This window comes from Myzus persicae, unplaced genomic scaffold (assembly GCF_001856785.1).
Source record: "Myzus persicae strain clone G006 unplaced genomic scaffold, MPER_G0061.0, whole genome shotgun sequence".
Taxonomy (NCBI): Eukaryota; Metazoa; Arthropoda; class Insecta; order Hemiptera; family Aphididae; genus Myzus; species Myzus persicae.
Genome location: NW_019100470.1, coordinates 1,453,604 through 1,470,131, shown reverse-complemented (window position 1 = coordinate 1,470,131; position 16,528 = coordinate 1,453,604). Strand labels below are relative to the sequence as shown.

General features: G+C 30.5%; 1 protein-coding gene across 2 annotated transcripts in view; it reads left to right on the top strand.

Moving 5' to 3' along the window:
• Positions 1–2,430: 2,430 nt before the first annotated feature.
• The window catches only part of LOC111040906 (sodium-dependent nutrient amino acid transporter 1-like), a 43,258-nt gene continuing 29,160 nt past the window's right edge, over positions 2,431–16,528 (top strand). Inside the window, exons 1-2 of one of the 2 annotated variants that reach the window (XM_022325009.1) lie at positions 2,431–2,709; positions 15,487–16,074. In XM_022325009.1, coding sequence (XP_022180701.1) covers positions 2,680–2,709; positions 15,487–16,074 — 618 coding nt within the window. In that variant the 5' untranslated portion in view covers positions 2,431–2,679. Of the gene's footprint in view, positions 2,710–4,976; positions 5,213–15,486; positions 16,075–16,528 lie in introns of those variants that run through there. The other variant, XM_022325079.1, reaches the window with a different exon arrangement.

Genomic DNA, 16,528 nt, shown 5'->3' with positions numbered 1-16,528 from the left:
AAAGTAACTGACAAAAACTTTATTTTATTAAATATTTTTAATATATTTAATATAAAAATTGATACAATTTCAAATGTTAAATGCCGTCTATAATTTGCTAAGATTGAAGAAGTGTTCCGACCAAAGCAAAGTAATTTTATTCATTATGCAATCAATCGTTTTTACATTTTTTGGAACCTCTGGAAGTAGGTACTTACATTTTTGTCATGCGCTTAAAGTTATTTCACGTCCCTAAATCAGTTTTGAATATTTTGATCTAATGACTAAATTATATGTGCATGCACGTGCGTTTATGTATGATATATACCTCTTAAACCTATACAATATACGTCATAAACTAATGATCATTTACTTTTACTACACTCACATAGACGAGCAATGACCCCAATAGGGACTAAATAATTGCCTAAGCACAACTCCTTAAAAATGACACGTTTTAGAGGGCCCCTAATAATTACGATTTTAAGATGTATCCATCGTACCTTCAATACATAATATATCCAGTAGAAATCGTTTATAATGACGTTCAAGGGACCAAGGAAAATAGGTCATAACAACCGATTGTCGTATAACTATCAACTGCCGATAAAAATGAACTTATAAAACTTACCTATGCATTTTTCGGGTCCTTTACTTAAAGGTTATAAAACCCAATATGTCACTACAGTCGGTCTCATTATTAACGATTTCTGCTGTATATAACATTAATTACTACCGTTGCACATTTTAATAATAAGTACCTACCAGTAACGACAGCCGACACTCGACGATCATCATACACATAGATTTATGACATATGTATTGTCATATTATCGTAATTTTATAATGTTAATAATTTGTGGAACATAATCTTAAGATAAATCTATCATATATTATCTTATTGTTGACTGTTTGATGATGGCAGTAATAAATTTACAAATTTGAATTTATAAAAAAAATTATCCAAAATATTAGTTTTTTTAAAAAAATTTGACAAACATGTAAAACAACATTTTCAACCTATACCCATACAGCCTGTAGTAATAATGCTACAGACATATTGTGTAATAATAGCAAGCAGACACGGATCCAGAGCAAAGATCTGGAGGGGGGGGGGGTACAATTGTTTGTTTATGTAAAATTACTATATTGGAATCACTGTCGGCCATGAACTAAGATAGTACTATGTTAGTTTGTGTACCCCAGAATGATATGTATAATAATAAATAAATATATTATATCATCAGATATACGTGTAATTTGAAATATAGGAATATCAGGATCTGTAAAATTATTTAAAAGAATTTGCGAAATAATATGTCTGGGGGAGGGGGGGGGGCTGGACCCATTTCCCCCTCCCTGAATCCGTCCCTGATAGCAAAGAAAATTAAGGTCCGTCATTTATTTTTATATTTTGAGTTAGTATGTACTATGTACCCAAAAAAATCACGGGCTGCAATTCGTATGAACGCCAATGTCTAAGCCATTATTCAGAAGACATTTTTTCCGTGAAATGCAACTAGTAGCTAACATTTTGAGAGGCTTTATAAGACTCGTTTTGGAGCCCTAAGATTATTTAACAAATTATCGCGGGAGGGAGGAGAAGGGTATTGTCCGAGATTACGTCACGTATCACATTATAATTATGTCTATATATGTTGCTATATACCTATGACACACTTTATTTGTTTTAACATTAGATTACTTACTTTTTACTATAGTAAAGTACTCCATAATAATATATTCTGTCATTATGTATAAATGTATAATACGTCTGCATACTCTTCCAAAATATCTAAATCAAGTTATCTGAAACGTCAGTAAATCATTGTAGGTATACGTGTATGCACGTCCAACAATATTTACAATAAACGACCCTGTCATTGCCGATTTTGAGATAACGTTTTTTAATATTTGAAAAAAACAAATGTGTACAATTTATTGTTGACCTTAATGATCAATGTGCACAATTTACTCACTAATCGCAGTAATAATATTATCATTATAATAGGTATGTTGATGACAATACATATTATAGTACGTTATACGTATTACGTATACATAACAATACGCTATATACCTACATTATTATATATTTATATTAATGCTTACCTCCCTTTTTACATAATTAGGTATTATTATTATAATGGGCAAGTGCCGATTTGTTCTTTAGGTTCAGTGTATTTTATTATAAAAAGGTTCTATATACGAAATACCTATCTATGCCCCGACGTCTCTCTAGCCCTCTTCCCGACTCACTCACTCCCTCTCTCTCTCTCTCTCAATCCCAAACATGTGCTCTCAAACCTTCCTGCACACACGCACACCGATCCCAATGGAATACCCCCATCTGGTCACTTCTTTAGTTCTTACTTCTTTGTGTTACCCCTCGTGTGACTGCTCTACGAGCAGACTCGTACTCTCGCACAGTCGCAAACTATACACACGTGCAGCACCTACGTATTATTATTATTATTATTAATTATTGTTGTAGTGTAAACCAAGTTTATTTTCGTTTTCAGTACAGATACACATCCACAACCAGACGGACTACGTCCTTGCAGTGGTCAGTAAATATTTTATAAACGCAAAAAAAGTACGAGTACTTAGATTTTTTGGTGCCAATACACGTGAACAAAATTCAAATCAACAGACGCCGATTGTCATCGGTTATTATAACTGTATGTATAATATTATATCATGCAAAAAACTACCTATTCAGTACAGCAGGTAATGCAGTTGAATAATATATATGTATTTTTAATTTATACGTGAAGGTTTAATGGTTTTAATGGTCAGCGTATTGTCTTTGATAAGTCTATATATAAATTACCTGGGTATTAAGATATATTTTGGTTAGGTAGTTAAAAAGATAAGTTATTGCATTTACTCATTTAGTAATTGTTTCACACCCTTAAAACCTTGGGTAGACTAATGACTAATCTGTTATCAAATCGTCCATGAACTAATTATTTAAATGCTAGTTAGTATGATAGGTATCTATAAGTGCGTTTTACGTACTAAATGTTAATATACTCAGTAAAGTCACTGTTCTACATGAACTGTAGATAGTTACTATAATTTAGTTTAAGCTATAACCAGCAGAAGCGTTCACAGAAATTATGGGGGACGAGTTTTATTAAAAAAACTGAACGACTGGGGTACCCTAGGTTTCGCCAAAAATATTGTATTTGAAACTATTATTGTGTGTATAAAATATAATAATATACTTTAAAATTTTTAGGTACTCACGAATATTATTTTTAAATTACGAAAAACCAACTAAAATCTTTATTCTTCGTTTAAATATTTATAATTTCGTTAAAGTTTAAACTAAGAATATCTATACAAAAATGTGTACTTATTTATTTTTTTAAGATTTGGTTCCCATGTTTTCTACTTACGAGTAGATAACCTTGTATTCAATATTCTTAGATAATTCTTAGCTAAAAAAAGTTGAACATTTTTAACTGCAAAACGATTCTCAAAATTTTCATAATTTTTGACGTACTTTGCCAACATTTAAAATTCAAATGACTACCTATGAAAAAAAACATGCTTATACATCTTTAATATTTTCAAATTGATACTTATGATTTTATGAGGAACCTTGTATTAAATTTTGACTCGGTAAAAAAATCCATCGACATTTTTAGAATAAAAACTAAAACATACTTCAAATTTCATTTTTTTTTATAAATAGCTCAAAAAGATCCAAAATATTTTGAAAATTAATTTATGCAGAAAAAATGATAATATAAAATTTTGGTGTAAATTGCATCTATCTATGGTTGTTTGTTTTCGAGTTAATCAAAAAAACAAAATCGATTTGGTCAAAATAACTGGTATTCGTGAATTCGGCAGTTTTGCCTAATCTTTTTTGAATTTTCCGATTATTTCGTAAAGTTGTCTCTAACCTAGCCTACAAAATTTCAACTGGATCCAATTTTCTACCAGAAACCACCACTTAAGTTGAAAATCGAAGAATTTTTTCTGCCCCAAAAGACGAGCGAAGACAGACAAAAAGAACACAATATTATGGTAAAATCAATTGCATTCACTGTTCCGCTCAAAATATAAAATATTCTGGACTCAGTTAATTCGGTCGTTTTGAAAATAAATCATTCGGGTTTAATGGTTTTCGGGTGTTCGATTTCTCAATGGTTTTTAGGGGTGTTAAGGGTTTCAGTTAATTCGGGGTGCAAGGCCTGGCCATAATAACATATTGAAATTCTAGACGAGTAGGACCAGAATATTTGAATTATTTATTTATTATGCACAACAGGCAGAACTCACAACTACACAAGGCATGAATAGGTACAGTTGTAATATTGTCATTCAGTTGCAAAGTAATCAAATGTGTTCGTATTCGTCCCTCCTCCCACACAACAGACACTATCAAAATGTATGTTTGTATTTAATGAATAACGATGATCATAAAGCAACGCGTCAAAAGTGCACAAAATATACGTCAATCCGACTGTGTAACGTTTTACCTCCACATGTATCGCCTTTGTCGCCTGTTGCCGCTTGACCGGGAAGTAGACGAAAAACCACTCTGCGAATGACGGAGCTGCGTATCGGGGTCAAAGAAAAAAAACCGAATCGCTATCGAAATGCACCTATGAATTCTGTCAGCGACGCACACTCGCGATATTACTATATATGATTATTATTATGACGGTTACCACTTATACCCGGTCGGGCCGTCGTCGATCGCGTATTTTATCATAATATATTATTATTATTGTTGTTGTCGTACACTGTGCACATGGTGTAGTGTAGGCATGCACACCGGCGGAGGGTGTGCGCACTGTGCAGCAGGTGTTTTTTGAACTCACACTCTCACGTGACCGTTATAGTGTGTGAGTGCATTTATTCAACGCATTCGGTATTTTCGATTTCCGCCGTTGCCGTTGGCCGTTGCCCGAGAATCGCGATCGTAGACATCAGACACCACACACTCGTAATCGTAGTATCGCGACAACGGTCGCCCTGGCGAGCCGCGCGATCGTTTATCTACCGTATCCACGCGTACAGTGATATCTGAGTGCTACCGTTTTCCGCCTGCGAAAATATTATACCTAATCTGAAAATGATTTTATCACAATAAATGACTCGACAATAATATAATAATCGTGCGCACGTCTACTATAGGGGAAACTAGAAAGTTCTTTTTGGAAGACTCCGTGGCTAGCAAAAAATAATTATGTTAGCGGGATTGCCGAAAAAAGTGAGTTATGACAATATACTATACACCTACCTATATTATTCTACCGTTCGCTGAAATTTACACTACGAAGCGCTAAAAGGGTTCGTCCGTCTAATCATTTGAAATGTTAAATAATTCGGGTAGGTCACCTACTTGTAAGTCGTAGGCCTCTGTTCGTTTTGGTGCAATAATCGTGCAAAAATAAATTTTCAAAAGCTAAAAATAAATTAAATTATTGTTTATTTGGTTTACCCGCTCAGTTAACTCAAAATACCTACTGTATTATTGTAATAATGTAGGCACCGATTTTTAATATTCGCCATATTTTAATACACTGAACAATTTATTTCTATTGGAACACAATGTCATTGGTTTTCTGATATTCATAATAAAATGTGTTGCCTACATAAAAATGTCTTAACTTTGATATAAAGTAGGTACCTATAGTCACAGCAATTGAGAAATCACTAATTATTTTTTAAATTGATTTTCTTTGTTCCAAAAGTTTAAAGACGTGCACCCAAGTAAAATGTGTCATTTTTATTTTTTATATCAAAATACACTGTATGTTGTGTATGTTAATAAAATATAATATTATTATTATGTTGCGATGGTTGTATAGCAGGTACACGATGTTGAGAAAAACACATTAATTGATTCGGGATAACTATAATGGTAGTTAACGACTTTTGAAAATTGATTAGAACCGCGTTTTTGTCGTTTTTAAAAATTTGTAACTACACTTATGTACAATTTTTTTTTTAGTCCTGGCCGCCTTCCCTTTGATTATGTATAATAATTTGTTAAGTCGAAAATGTAAACTCTAAAAATAGTCTAATTATTAAATCTAGAACATAATATGGATATTGGACAAACATTAAACTATCAAATTATTTTGTGATAACATTGATTAAGTAACTATACCTACTTAATTGATAGCGATAGTTCTGTGTTATGATACAACAAAAATGATAAGAGAATTATGAAAACTATGAAATGTTACATAATCCAACAAAGCATGGGAACCCACCTTAAAAATCTGGCTGTATCACTGATTCAATAATTAATAGCGTAACCTAGGTAACTATTTAAAAGGTACTTAACTTCCTTGCTCAAGAGTATTAAGTATCCAGTGTCTTATTTAGACCAGAGCCACTGGGGCCCACTAGGTATGTCCAAGTTCGAGGGTCACAGGACCTTTAATATAACATTAAAAACAAATATTGAACATTTTTTTTTATTTAAATTATATTGTTGTTGAAAATAATTTGATTTGAAAAACGAAAAAAAAAGATTCTAAGCGAAGATGGTTTATCTTTTTGGTAACAGTGGCTTCTTATACATTTATTTTAGGAATTATATTACAATCTTAACATAATATTGTTTGTATTTTTTAAAATTTTTTTCGCTTATTTCAATAAGTTATTTTTGAATTTTTAATTTGCTACCAGAAACCTTCACTGAAATTTATGATAACAGCATTTTTCTACTAGAAAACGTGTCTTTAGACATAAAATTAAAAAATAAATATTTTTATATATATGGCTACTTGGTTATTAATTTATAATATATAGCTATAGCTGTATTACCCGGCTTGGAAAATTAATGGCACTGAGATGGGCTAGCTATAGCCACGTTATAGACGTTTAAGAAATTTCTATATATATAGTATCCTTGTTTAAGAAATTTTATTCTCTTACATTAACAGCTTGTTATGATTTTAATATTATTAATAGCGGTTAAGTAATTGGTTCAATCTGTTATTTAAACCTTGAATTGTTTAATTTATTATTCAGTCATGTATTTTTTGATTCTATCAGCCATACACTTTGCCTTTTATACATAAATGCAGTTACCCCCGTGGCTTCTAAATGCTATACTCTTATAGTCTTACGATCAGTAGAGTATTGTGGATTTGCATATGTGTCTATATACAACCCGACTATTTAATAATATCAGTATGAGCCGACTATCTCTATTAATTATTATAATCAATCAATCTATTCTTTTCGTTTTGTTTTAGTTGAAATATTCTTAATTGTTTTTTTGTCTCAATAGGTAGGTCAATTTTTTTTTATATATATAAACTTCAACCATACATTCTGCCTCTAATATATATAATAGCTGTTACTCAATTTGGCCTGAAAAACAAAATATAATATAGACAATTATATGACCAATCATAATAACTATTTTATTATGTGCAACCAATGGCAAACCTATCTATGTAAAGTAAAAACAAAAAAAATATTCAATTTCCGTGAGCCGAAATAATCGAAACCTTATAGCGATCCATATGAGTTGAAAAACTAATCTACAATTCCTTCCCGAGTCTTAAGGAATCTATTGATATAACTTTTATTGAACACAGTCCAGTATTTTTTGAATCTATATAGGACGAACAAATGAACAATCATTATTAAATATTAAGTCTACATCTTAATATAAGGATGTACAATAATGACATGTCATGGGTTCTTGAAATTTAAAAAGAAAATACTGATCCATAAGTTAAGAACTGGAAATTAATCCATCATGTGACTTTATAATTTTGCTTAACATTATATTTATTAAAAATTGATATAGGTGCGTTTAAATGTATAATGTATAGTACTGACTACTAGAATATAGTATTAGAAACTATAGGTTTTAAAAACTATGTGTTAACCCTATTAGGTGGTATTAAGAAATATAGTAGAATAGGTATATAAAAACTCGTGGGAAAATACGTTTCGTTACAAATTTTGCTGTAGGTACCTACCTAATGAGAAAAATATAAATATAGTTTTATCGAAATATGATTCTCACAGATTTCATCACAGCACTAGGTTAGGTATTATATTAAAATGTATTGCATTAGTGCAATATTCGAAACATTACTATTATGATTTTGTCTACTTGTTGTTTGGATTATTATTTATTATTGGTTGGTTAGTACATTGTTAATAATTTTTTCAGAAAGGTTAATTTTTTATCCTTTATATTTATTTATATCCTCGTCCCTCGATCAGTAATCATAATTGATTTTTTAAATAAACATTAATTGTTACGAATATAATGAAGTTATTCAGGTTAGGTGAGGTATTACATTGGAACATTAGGCCTTGATTTTATAATAATAAAGATTACACTGTTATTGTAATTTCATTAATTCAACCTTCAGACATTGTCTTATTACTTTATACTCTGTTTCTACTCGAAAATCAAAGAATTTTGTAAAGGTTCATCTATTTTTAATTACTTGTAAATTCTTAGCTGATTAAGACGCATATTAAGTGTAAAATATAGGAATCAGTTATATAAAGAAAAAAATTATGGCATCTTGTTTTAAAGTATCTAACATCACCAACACCATAGGGTGGTTTTTGGTCGTAATTTGTACCTATAGCTTGTATTTAAAAGACTAGAAAATTCTCAGTAATTTACTTAAAATTTAAAAGTCGAATTAAAAAATGTTAAAAAATGGCAATATTTCCGAAACCTCCGCAGCTTCATATTCGTATAGTTTTTATTTATTGTCTAGAAATAATATAATTTTCAAAATATTTTGGCCTTTTCATACTAAAATCATAGGTAGTTGAAATTTTTTTTTGAACACATATTTAATGTAAAGAAATCTACTATATTTGGTTGTTATTGACAATTTTCATTTTTATTTGTTTTAAATTCTATATCGTCAAAAATACAGTATACTTAATTTAAAAAAAGAGCTCGTTTGTTCCATGTTGTTACATAGAATCTTCTTGTACTGGTCTTTGAATTTATTCTTCAAAAATTTCTTGAGATATTTCCTCTACTTAATTCCTTCTGCTTTTATTCCGTATGACGCTAACCTTCCAAAATAGAATTTCTCCAACCAATACCACTTTTTTATTTTTACCATCTCGACCATATTTTCAAAATATTTGAATTAATTTTAAGCTGTTTATACCACGAATCTATGCATACTGTTTTACTGTACATTGGTATAAACGTATTAGTTAATATTAAGCTAGGTAGTGATATTAAGTTAAATAATATAATAAAATCTACTTGCATTCGTTAAAAAATTAGTTTAACTTACCTTATTACAAATATAAGTATACATTTACATATAATAAAATATTCCAAAAAAATGTCCCCTGATATTTACTGCAATACAGCAGAGCGAGATTTTCTATTTGGTTTTACATTTATAATATATGTATTTTGACTAGTTGTTTTATCTATGTTTTTATACATTTTTAATTCTCAGGGTCTGCAACAAAAATAATATTATGCACCATCGGATGATTTGTATTTTTTCTTAAATATCATAGTGAATAGTGATTACTATTTATAACTAAATGCTATATTTTTTTCAGACAAATTCCAATAGAGTTATTATAGGTATCAGTGTATCAAAGTTTTTATTGCTTATTTAATTGACTTCGTTCATGTAGCTTTCAAAGTATTTATTATATTAAAAACATCGCAAATACTGGGCTTAAGCTAGACAAGCAAATTCTGTGAAAAATATGCTACTGTATATACTTAATTGAGTAATTTGCATGCAGAAAAATATTTTTTTTTACAAGAACCTATAAATAAAGGATTACTAAAAGTGATTAGTGAGTAATAGACGGTTTATTTTAATGACTATATTGCCTATAATTAATTATTGCATACTTAATTTGATATACAAATAAAAAAATAATTATTCATTGCATATTATTTTATTATTATTATTATTATTATTATTATTATTATGCCTAATAATGCTGCGTATCTACTTCTCAAAGTACACAGAAATAATAATGCATGCAGTTTATTATAACAAGTGTATTAAGGAGTAATGAGTAAAAAAGAAAATTAGGTTTATAGTTATAGTTTACGTATACTTTGTAATTTGTTGAATGTAATCTTATATATTTTTATCAACCTTTTTTCGAATTTTTATTTTTATTCAATTCAACATATATATTTTTATAGCATAAATTGTAATTATAGTTATTACTTATTAGTCATCATTACCTACCAATTGGACCATTGAACACAGTTCTTTGCAGGAAATGATAAGTTTAAACTATAAAAATATATGATAACTGTATGAAATATAATTTATTATAAATGACATCACATGACGTATTGTACTAATGTACTATAGTATATTTAATACCTTTTATAGAAATCCTTGTTATTGTTATTCAAAAACTGGGAATTCGTATACTAGGTTAATCAAATAATACTCATATATCATATATTCTAAAATATACTTAGCTATATTAAAAATCTTTATTATCTTTATTTATAATATAGTTCTTTATTTACTATTACTATAGTACAATGTTCTAAATCGTTTAAAAATGATTATAATCATTGATATAAAATTTTTCAATAAAATATAATCTGTTCTACCACATATGTTTTCCCCATTCTGTCAAAATAATTTTATGTTTATTCATCGATAATATTATATGAATAAGTGGGATTGATAAATAGTTAATCGTTTTTTGTTTAATTTAATGATGATCATATTGGTAAAAAAAATAAATTACGTAATATTTGTATGTATGAAAACGGAATATACTATTAGAGAATTGTCTATTATCGATTTTCGATCGTTGGTATAAGGGGGAGGGGTCAATAAGTCAATGATATTAATAATTTATTAATCATCTTTGTAAAATCAAAAAATGTATGATTTAAATATTTTTCTATAGGATAATTTATGGTCAAGATTCAAGGTTATAGTAATCATATTGAATCACTTCCATTTAAGTTTCCTATATAGTTTATCGAAAATGCTTTGCGAATTATGAACATCATTGTAAGTAATTGTATGTTAAAACATTAAAAAATAAAAACGTTAGTCATTGTAGGTATGGGTAATTTGTACTTAATAGTTTTAATTTTAAATGTTAAGGTTTTATATATAATATATAAATACATAAACTATAGGTACATCAAAGTTTAGATATTGAAGTTGTTATAAAATATCCTGAATCCCGAAAAATTAGAAAATAGGAAAATATTGGAAAAGTGTCTTTGTTGTTTAGTAGTTGTCAATCAGTATACTTCGTTATTGAGTATACTCGTCTGAAATAAGAGTAATCTCAGGACGACACATTTTCGCCCCGCTCGGTCAAACTACACCAATCGATTAAATCGTTTTTTGTTGACTTTCGTCGTCTGCTTTTGTTTCCGATGATTGGTAGCCAAACAAATTAATTACTGTGTAGTCTTATAAGAATTCAAGAATTTTAAGAATAAACTCTATTAAGTGACGCTCCCGATAATAATAGTCGTGTGGCTTGTGTTAGCGGTTATCCATCACACTCATTACCGCAGCCCTCCACAAAGGCCTGCCACCTAATGTTACTCTTTTTTGAGACTGAGTATTTACTCAATGATGAGGTACACCTGACACCTATAAATTAAACAGCAATGAGTGTTCCCCGATTATTTTCAATTTCCTAATTTATCGAGCTAGAGATACACAAATAACTTTAATAATTTATTCAAGAACTAAACTTTCATGTAGTTTATGTATTTATATGTATTGTGTATCATAAAAGGAGACTTAAATGAAAGTGATTCAAGATGACTACAATAATCTGTTATCTTGATCTTAAATGACCTGCATTTTAACAAGAAATTTAGAAAACAAAATAGATTTTCGTAACTGGATTTGCGTAAAAATCCAGTTCTTTCCAAATTTTTTGTTCATTTGTCCTAGTAATTTTGAAAAGTACTATGAATTTTTCGACCTCCTAAAGTTGCTACCAGAAACCATCCTTAAAGCTGATAATCGAAGACTGAGATTAAAAAAAATAATTTAATTTAAGCACTTGTCATAGTAAAAAATCTAAGAATACAGATAATCAAATCTAAAAATATTATTATGGTAAACGAATTAATTAATAGGTAATATCTTATAGACATTTTTTCTCTTTTTTCAACTCATAAAATAACTTTAATCATTTATTCAAATGCTAAACTTCATACTATAAAAGTTAAGGTAAATTATATAAATTATTTAGTACTTACTCGTATAATATTGATTAACTATACCTGCATAAATATTTGGATTTCAATTATGATGAAAACAATTTAAAAAAATATACATAATCGATTACATTCTCAACATTTTATCATCGTGTTATTATAGCTATTATACTTGGTTGTTATTATTTGTTGTTTCTTTATTCGGGAATGGGACTCAGTGTGACACACCTTGGTTAGTGTAATTAATAAATTAATTCTTGTAAAATGAACGTAAAAAATGTTTTGAACATAGTGATAAAAAGAATAAATACTTATGATGTTTATATTTAATGGTATGAGTGAGTTTTTTACACTATTATATAATAGTTTAATAAGTAATACCTAATAATAATACATTCTCAATACGCCGTATGGACTATACAAGACTCTAACTAGATCAAGCGTACAAAAAATGTATACATAATATTATATGGGTAACAATAAAATTAAAGTTTCGTTTCTATTACCCATCAATCATAAATCAATTGAACAATTTATACAGTTATTTAAATTGTTTATATTGTATAATACATAGAAATTGGTAGGTAGGTAGGTAGGTAGGTAACAAATAATACGAATAGCTAAAAATAAAATTCCTTTCCAGTGTTTCCACAAAAAAAATTTAAAGTTAATCATTTTCCATTTACTTTTATCCTACAATTTCAATAGCTGGTAGATTTGTATAATGAACTTAGGTATTTAAACTTTAAATATAACGTTTTGGGAAATGTCCTTAGTTGATTTTCGACAATAATATATTAATATGTTAAAACATCACATGTACGATGAGATGAGGTGATTAAAACATTTAGTGACTGGACATTAGGTAAATATACTATTATACATTTTTAAGAATGAAAAAATAATTATTTGAATAAAGATGAATCTATTTTTTCGGGTTTGAAGATTGCTGTATGAAGTTGTAATTATAAACTATTGACCTCCAATAGTTTTTTTGTTTTTACAAGTTACATTGTTGAAAATAATTGCTCAAATAATTTTGTTAGGTATTTAATTATAAGGGTGTACAAAATAAAGTTAAAATTTTTATTTTAAATGCTTTTATTTATTAAAAATGAATGCAATACAGCAATTATCAAAAGTTTATATTTGTATTCTTAATTTTTTTATGAACTTTAAATATAATAAGATAATAAACTTATTTGTCAATAGGTAACTGGATAACCGATTTGTAGTTGGTAAATAAAGTATACACACATTTGTTCTAAATAGTAGATTATTTGAAGGCCATCTAGATCTCAAGGACTATATAGTGAAGTCTCTAGATGCCCAACTATTGAACAATAACTTTTTTATTTCCGTAAATTATTTTTCTCTCAGCAGTAGCTCGTTAAGTTATATCCGGTATAATAAAGCGTACCCACAACTTTACAAGTAGTTAACAAACTAAATGTTTAATTGATGGATACAATTTATATAAGGAGCTTGGCATTAGATTTTCAAACTCTGAATGAGCGAAAAAATTTTATCGACATTTAAAAAAAAAAAAAATCGAAAATGTGAATTGTTCAATGGTGTCCATAAAAAGCTCAAAAAGTGGCAAAACATTTTTAAAATGTTATCACTCATCCATGGAAAATGCCAATGTGGCATAATAATAATAATAATATATAATTATATACTATTATATACTTATACTTATATACTTATCGTCTGTGAATTATTCAAAAAAAGAACACATTTTATAGCGTGAATTAGTACTTCTCATGCTTCCGCTAAGTTTAAAAACGGATTTTCCTGGTTATTTTGAAAAATATTGTGTATTTTCATTTCTGATCTTTCAAAAGTACCAAATAGATCTATTTTCCAGCAGAAACTGGAAGTGTAAAATAAAATCACTTTTTTCTACTTCTTTTTGTCAAAACAAAATACACATCTTTGTAAAACGAATACATTAATCGCTCTGTTCATAATCCAAAATCCCTCCCCCCTTCGAAAATTCCTCTGATTTATATACAATTACATCTTGTGACCTACTGGTGTATTTATATTTACAACATTGGTTTATGCACCTATATTAGCCCAACCAAAGTAGGTACCTGTATGCATATGATCATACGAATTTATTGACCCTATATATTAAATTACAATACCTTTACAATATCGGTTTATGTATTTGGCCCATCATAAACAAAACGTAGTATACTATTAAGCGACTATGCAACGTTGTCTATCTCTTATATATCAATCATAGGAATACGAGAGGATTTTAATGTTTATAATTTGACAAGACATTTAATTATATATCGAGTGCAGTTTAACGTATATTAAATTACTATTTTGGTATAATATATTAATATACTTCGGCATACGTATAAATGTATAATAATATGTAGCGGGCCGAAGCAGTATTATTACAAATATTGTAAGGTAATCAAAAATAGTTATAGGTACCTAATATAATATGTCTGGAGTCCGTGATAACACAGGATGACGAATGTAAGATCACACACCCCGGGATAATTAATATATTTTAATAAAATATGAATACTGTTATGATGGTTTTCACCATTACAGTACCGCTACAGGTACATGATCCCAACATGAGTTTACTCCTCCGTGATTAGCTGATATTAAGTGGCTATAAGTGCCTAAGACATTTTTCTCAAAACATTAATGATACAAGAAGGCCCCTGTGAGTGTGAATATATACGGGTGCTGTAAGGCATTCGGAACACATGGTTTCGTCTCGAGGCTGTCAAAAGAATTTCAGTTAGGCATGTCTGATAAAATATTACCTAAGTATAATATTATGTTCTTGTCCGCTCAATACGGCGGGACTAGTATAGGAGTACCTACGGTTGTGTTGTGTAAGATTCTCATACGCGGCTGGCGACTAATGGTGACTTGAGAGAGATTAGAGCAAGTTTTTTCGGTTTGCTAGTTACGTAAACTAAAAATTCCTTGCCCTCCACATGATCATGGTCCGGTATCAAAAATATGCTCAGTCTATGTTGGCTGAACAAAGACGCGCGCGCATTGAAGGATTGTTAAATGGCAAAATTGAACCTCAACCGGCGGCCATGTATCGTGAATCTGAAATCTGAATCATTGAATTGTTTTCAAATTATTATCATTAGGAAATAATTATCACCTATTACCTATAACTCATTGCAGTATAAGTTAAAATTTAACAATTTTTACTATTATATACGAATTCTATTATATCGAACGACACGTTCGAGTCGTTATACGGTGCTATTATTACCATTATTATAATATTTAATAACAGATAAAATCATAATATTATGTTGTTCGCGCATTTACAGATAACAAGGTCGGTGTCGAACATTTCGGCGATGCGCTGCAAGAATGAATCGACGTCGATGACGTCGTCGCGCGCCTTGTCGGAAGTGGCGAGCGCCGAAATGTCGTGTTACGGCGTGTTCCGCAAACTGGAAACCGTCCATGGCGGGGGAGAGCGCATCACAGCCGACCGGCCGCCGCAGTCACGACCGCCCGTGGCCGTGCCGTCACCGCCGGTAACGTCAGTCAGTCCGCGAGTGCCAGCGTTCGTGTACGTTACCGCAGCGGCCGACGACGACCACGACAGTTGCAATTTCGACCGCGAAACGTATTCGGTGTACGGTTGTGACACGGCCACGGCGGTTACTACGTCGACCACGGCCACGGTAACGACGGACGCGGCTTCCACCGGCGGCCGCGACGACTGCGGGCTGAGCGATTTCGGTGGTGCGGTCGCTTGGGACGACTACGACTACTGCTGTAGTGCGGCCACCGCGGTGGAAACCACGGTCGATCTCCACAGGGGCGCAGCCGCCCCATTCAGTCACACCCCAATGGGCTCAACTACCAAGCTCGTGGGGATCGATGCCAACAGCGATGACACTCCAAAGGTACGTACCGACTAATAGTATACCCACTACCGGAGGAGTATTTTCAGCTTTTTTTTTTTTTTTTTGGGGGGGGGGGAGGGAGGAGTCCAGCAATTTTTTTAATTCTAACATTTTATAGGTCCCTATTGATATATATTGTCTGGGTTTTCGAACAGAGGGAAAAAAAGGTACCTATCGAGATTATATTGTGTATACTAATATAATTATATACAATACAATTTCAATATCTTTAGTCGCCTTATTTTTGGGGTTCTGGGGGTCCAGTGCCCCTGACCCTCCCCTTAAATACGTCACTGCCCACTAGATATCGGTTAAACCCAGATTATCTGATGATTCCAATAAATATAGTGTCGTTATTGTCCAATGTCCGTTATTACCATTTGCCATATACTCGTTGCTCATACTTGTAATTTTTATGTGTACGTATTATTCGTGTCCGTTGGGGTGTCCAATA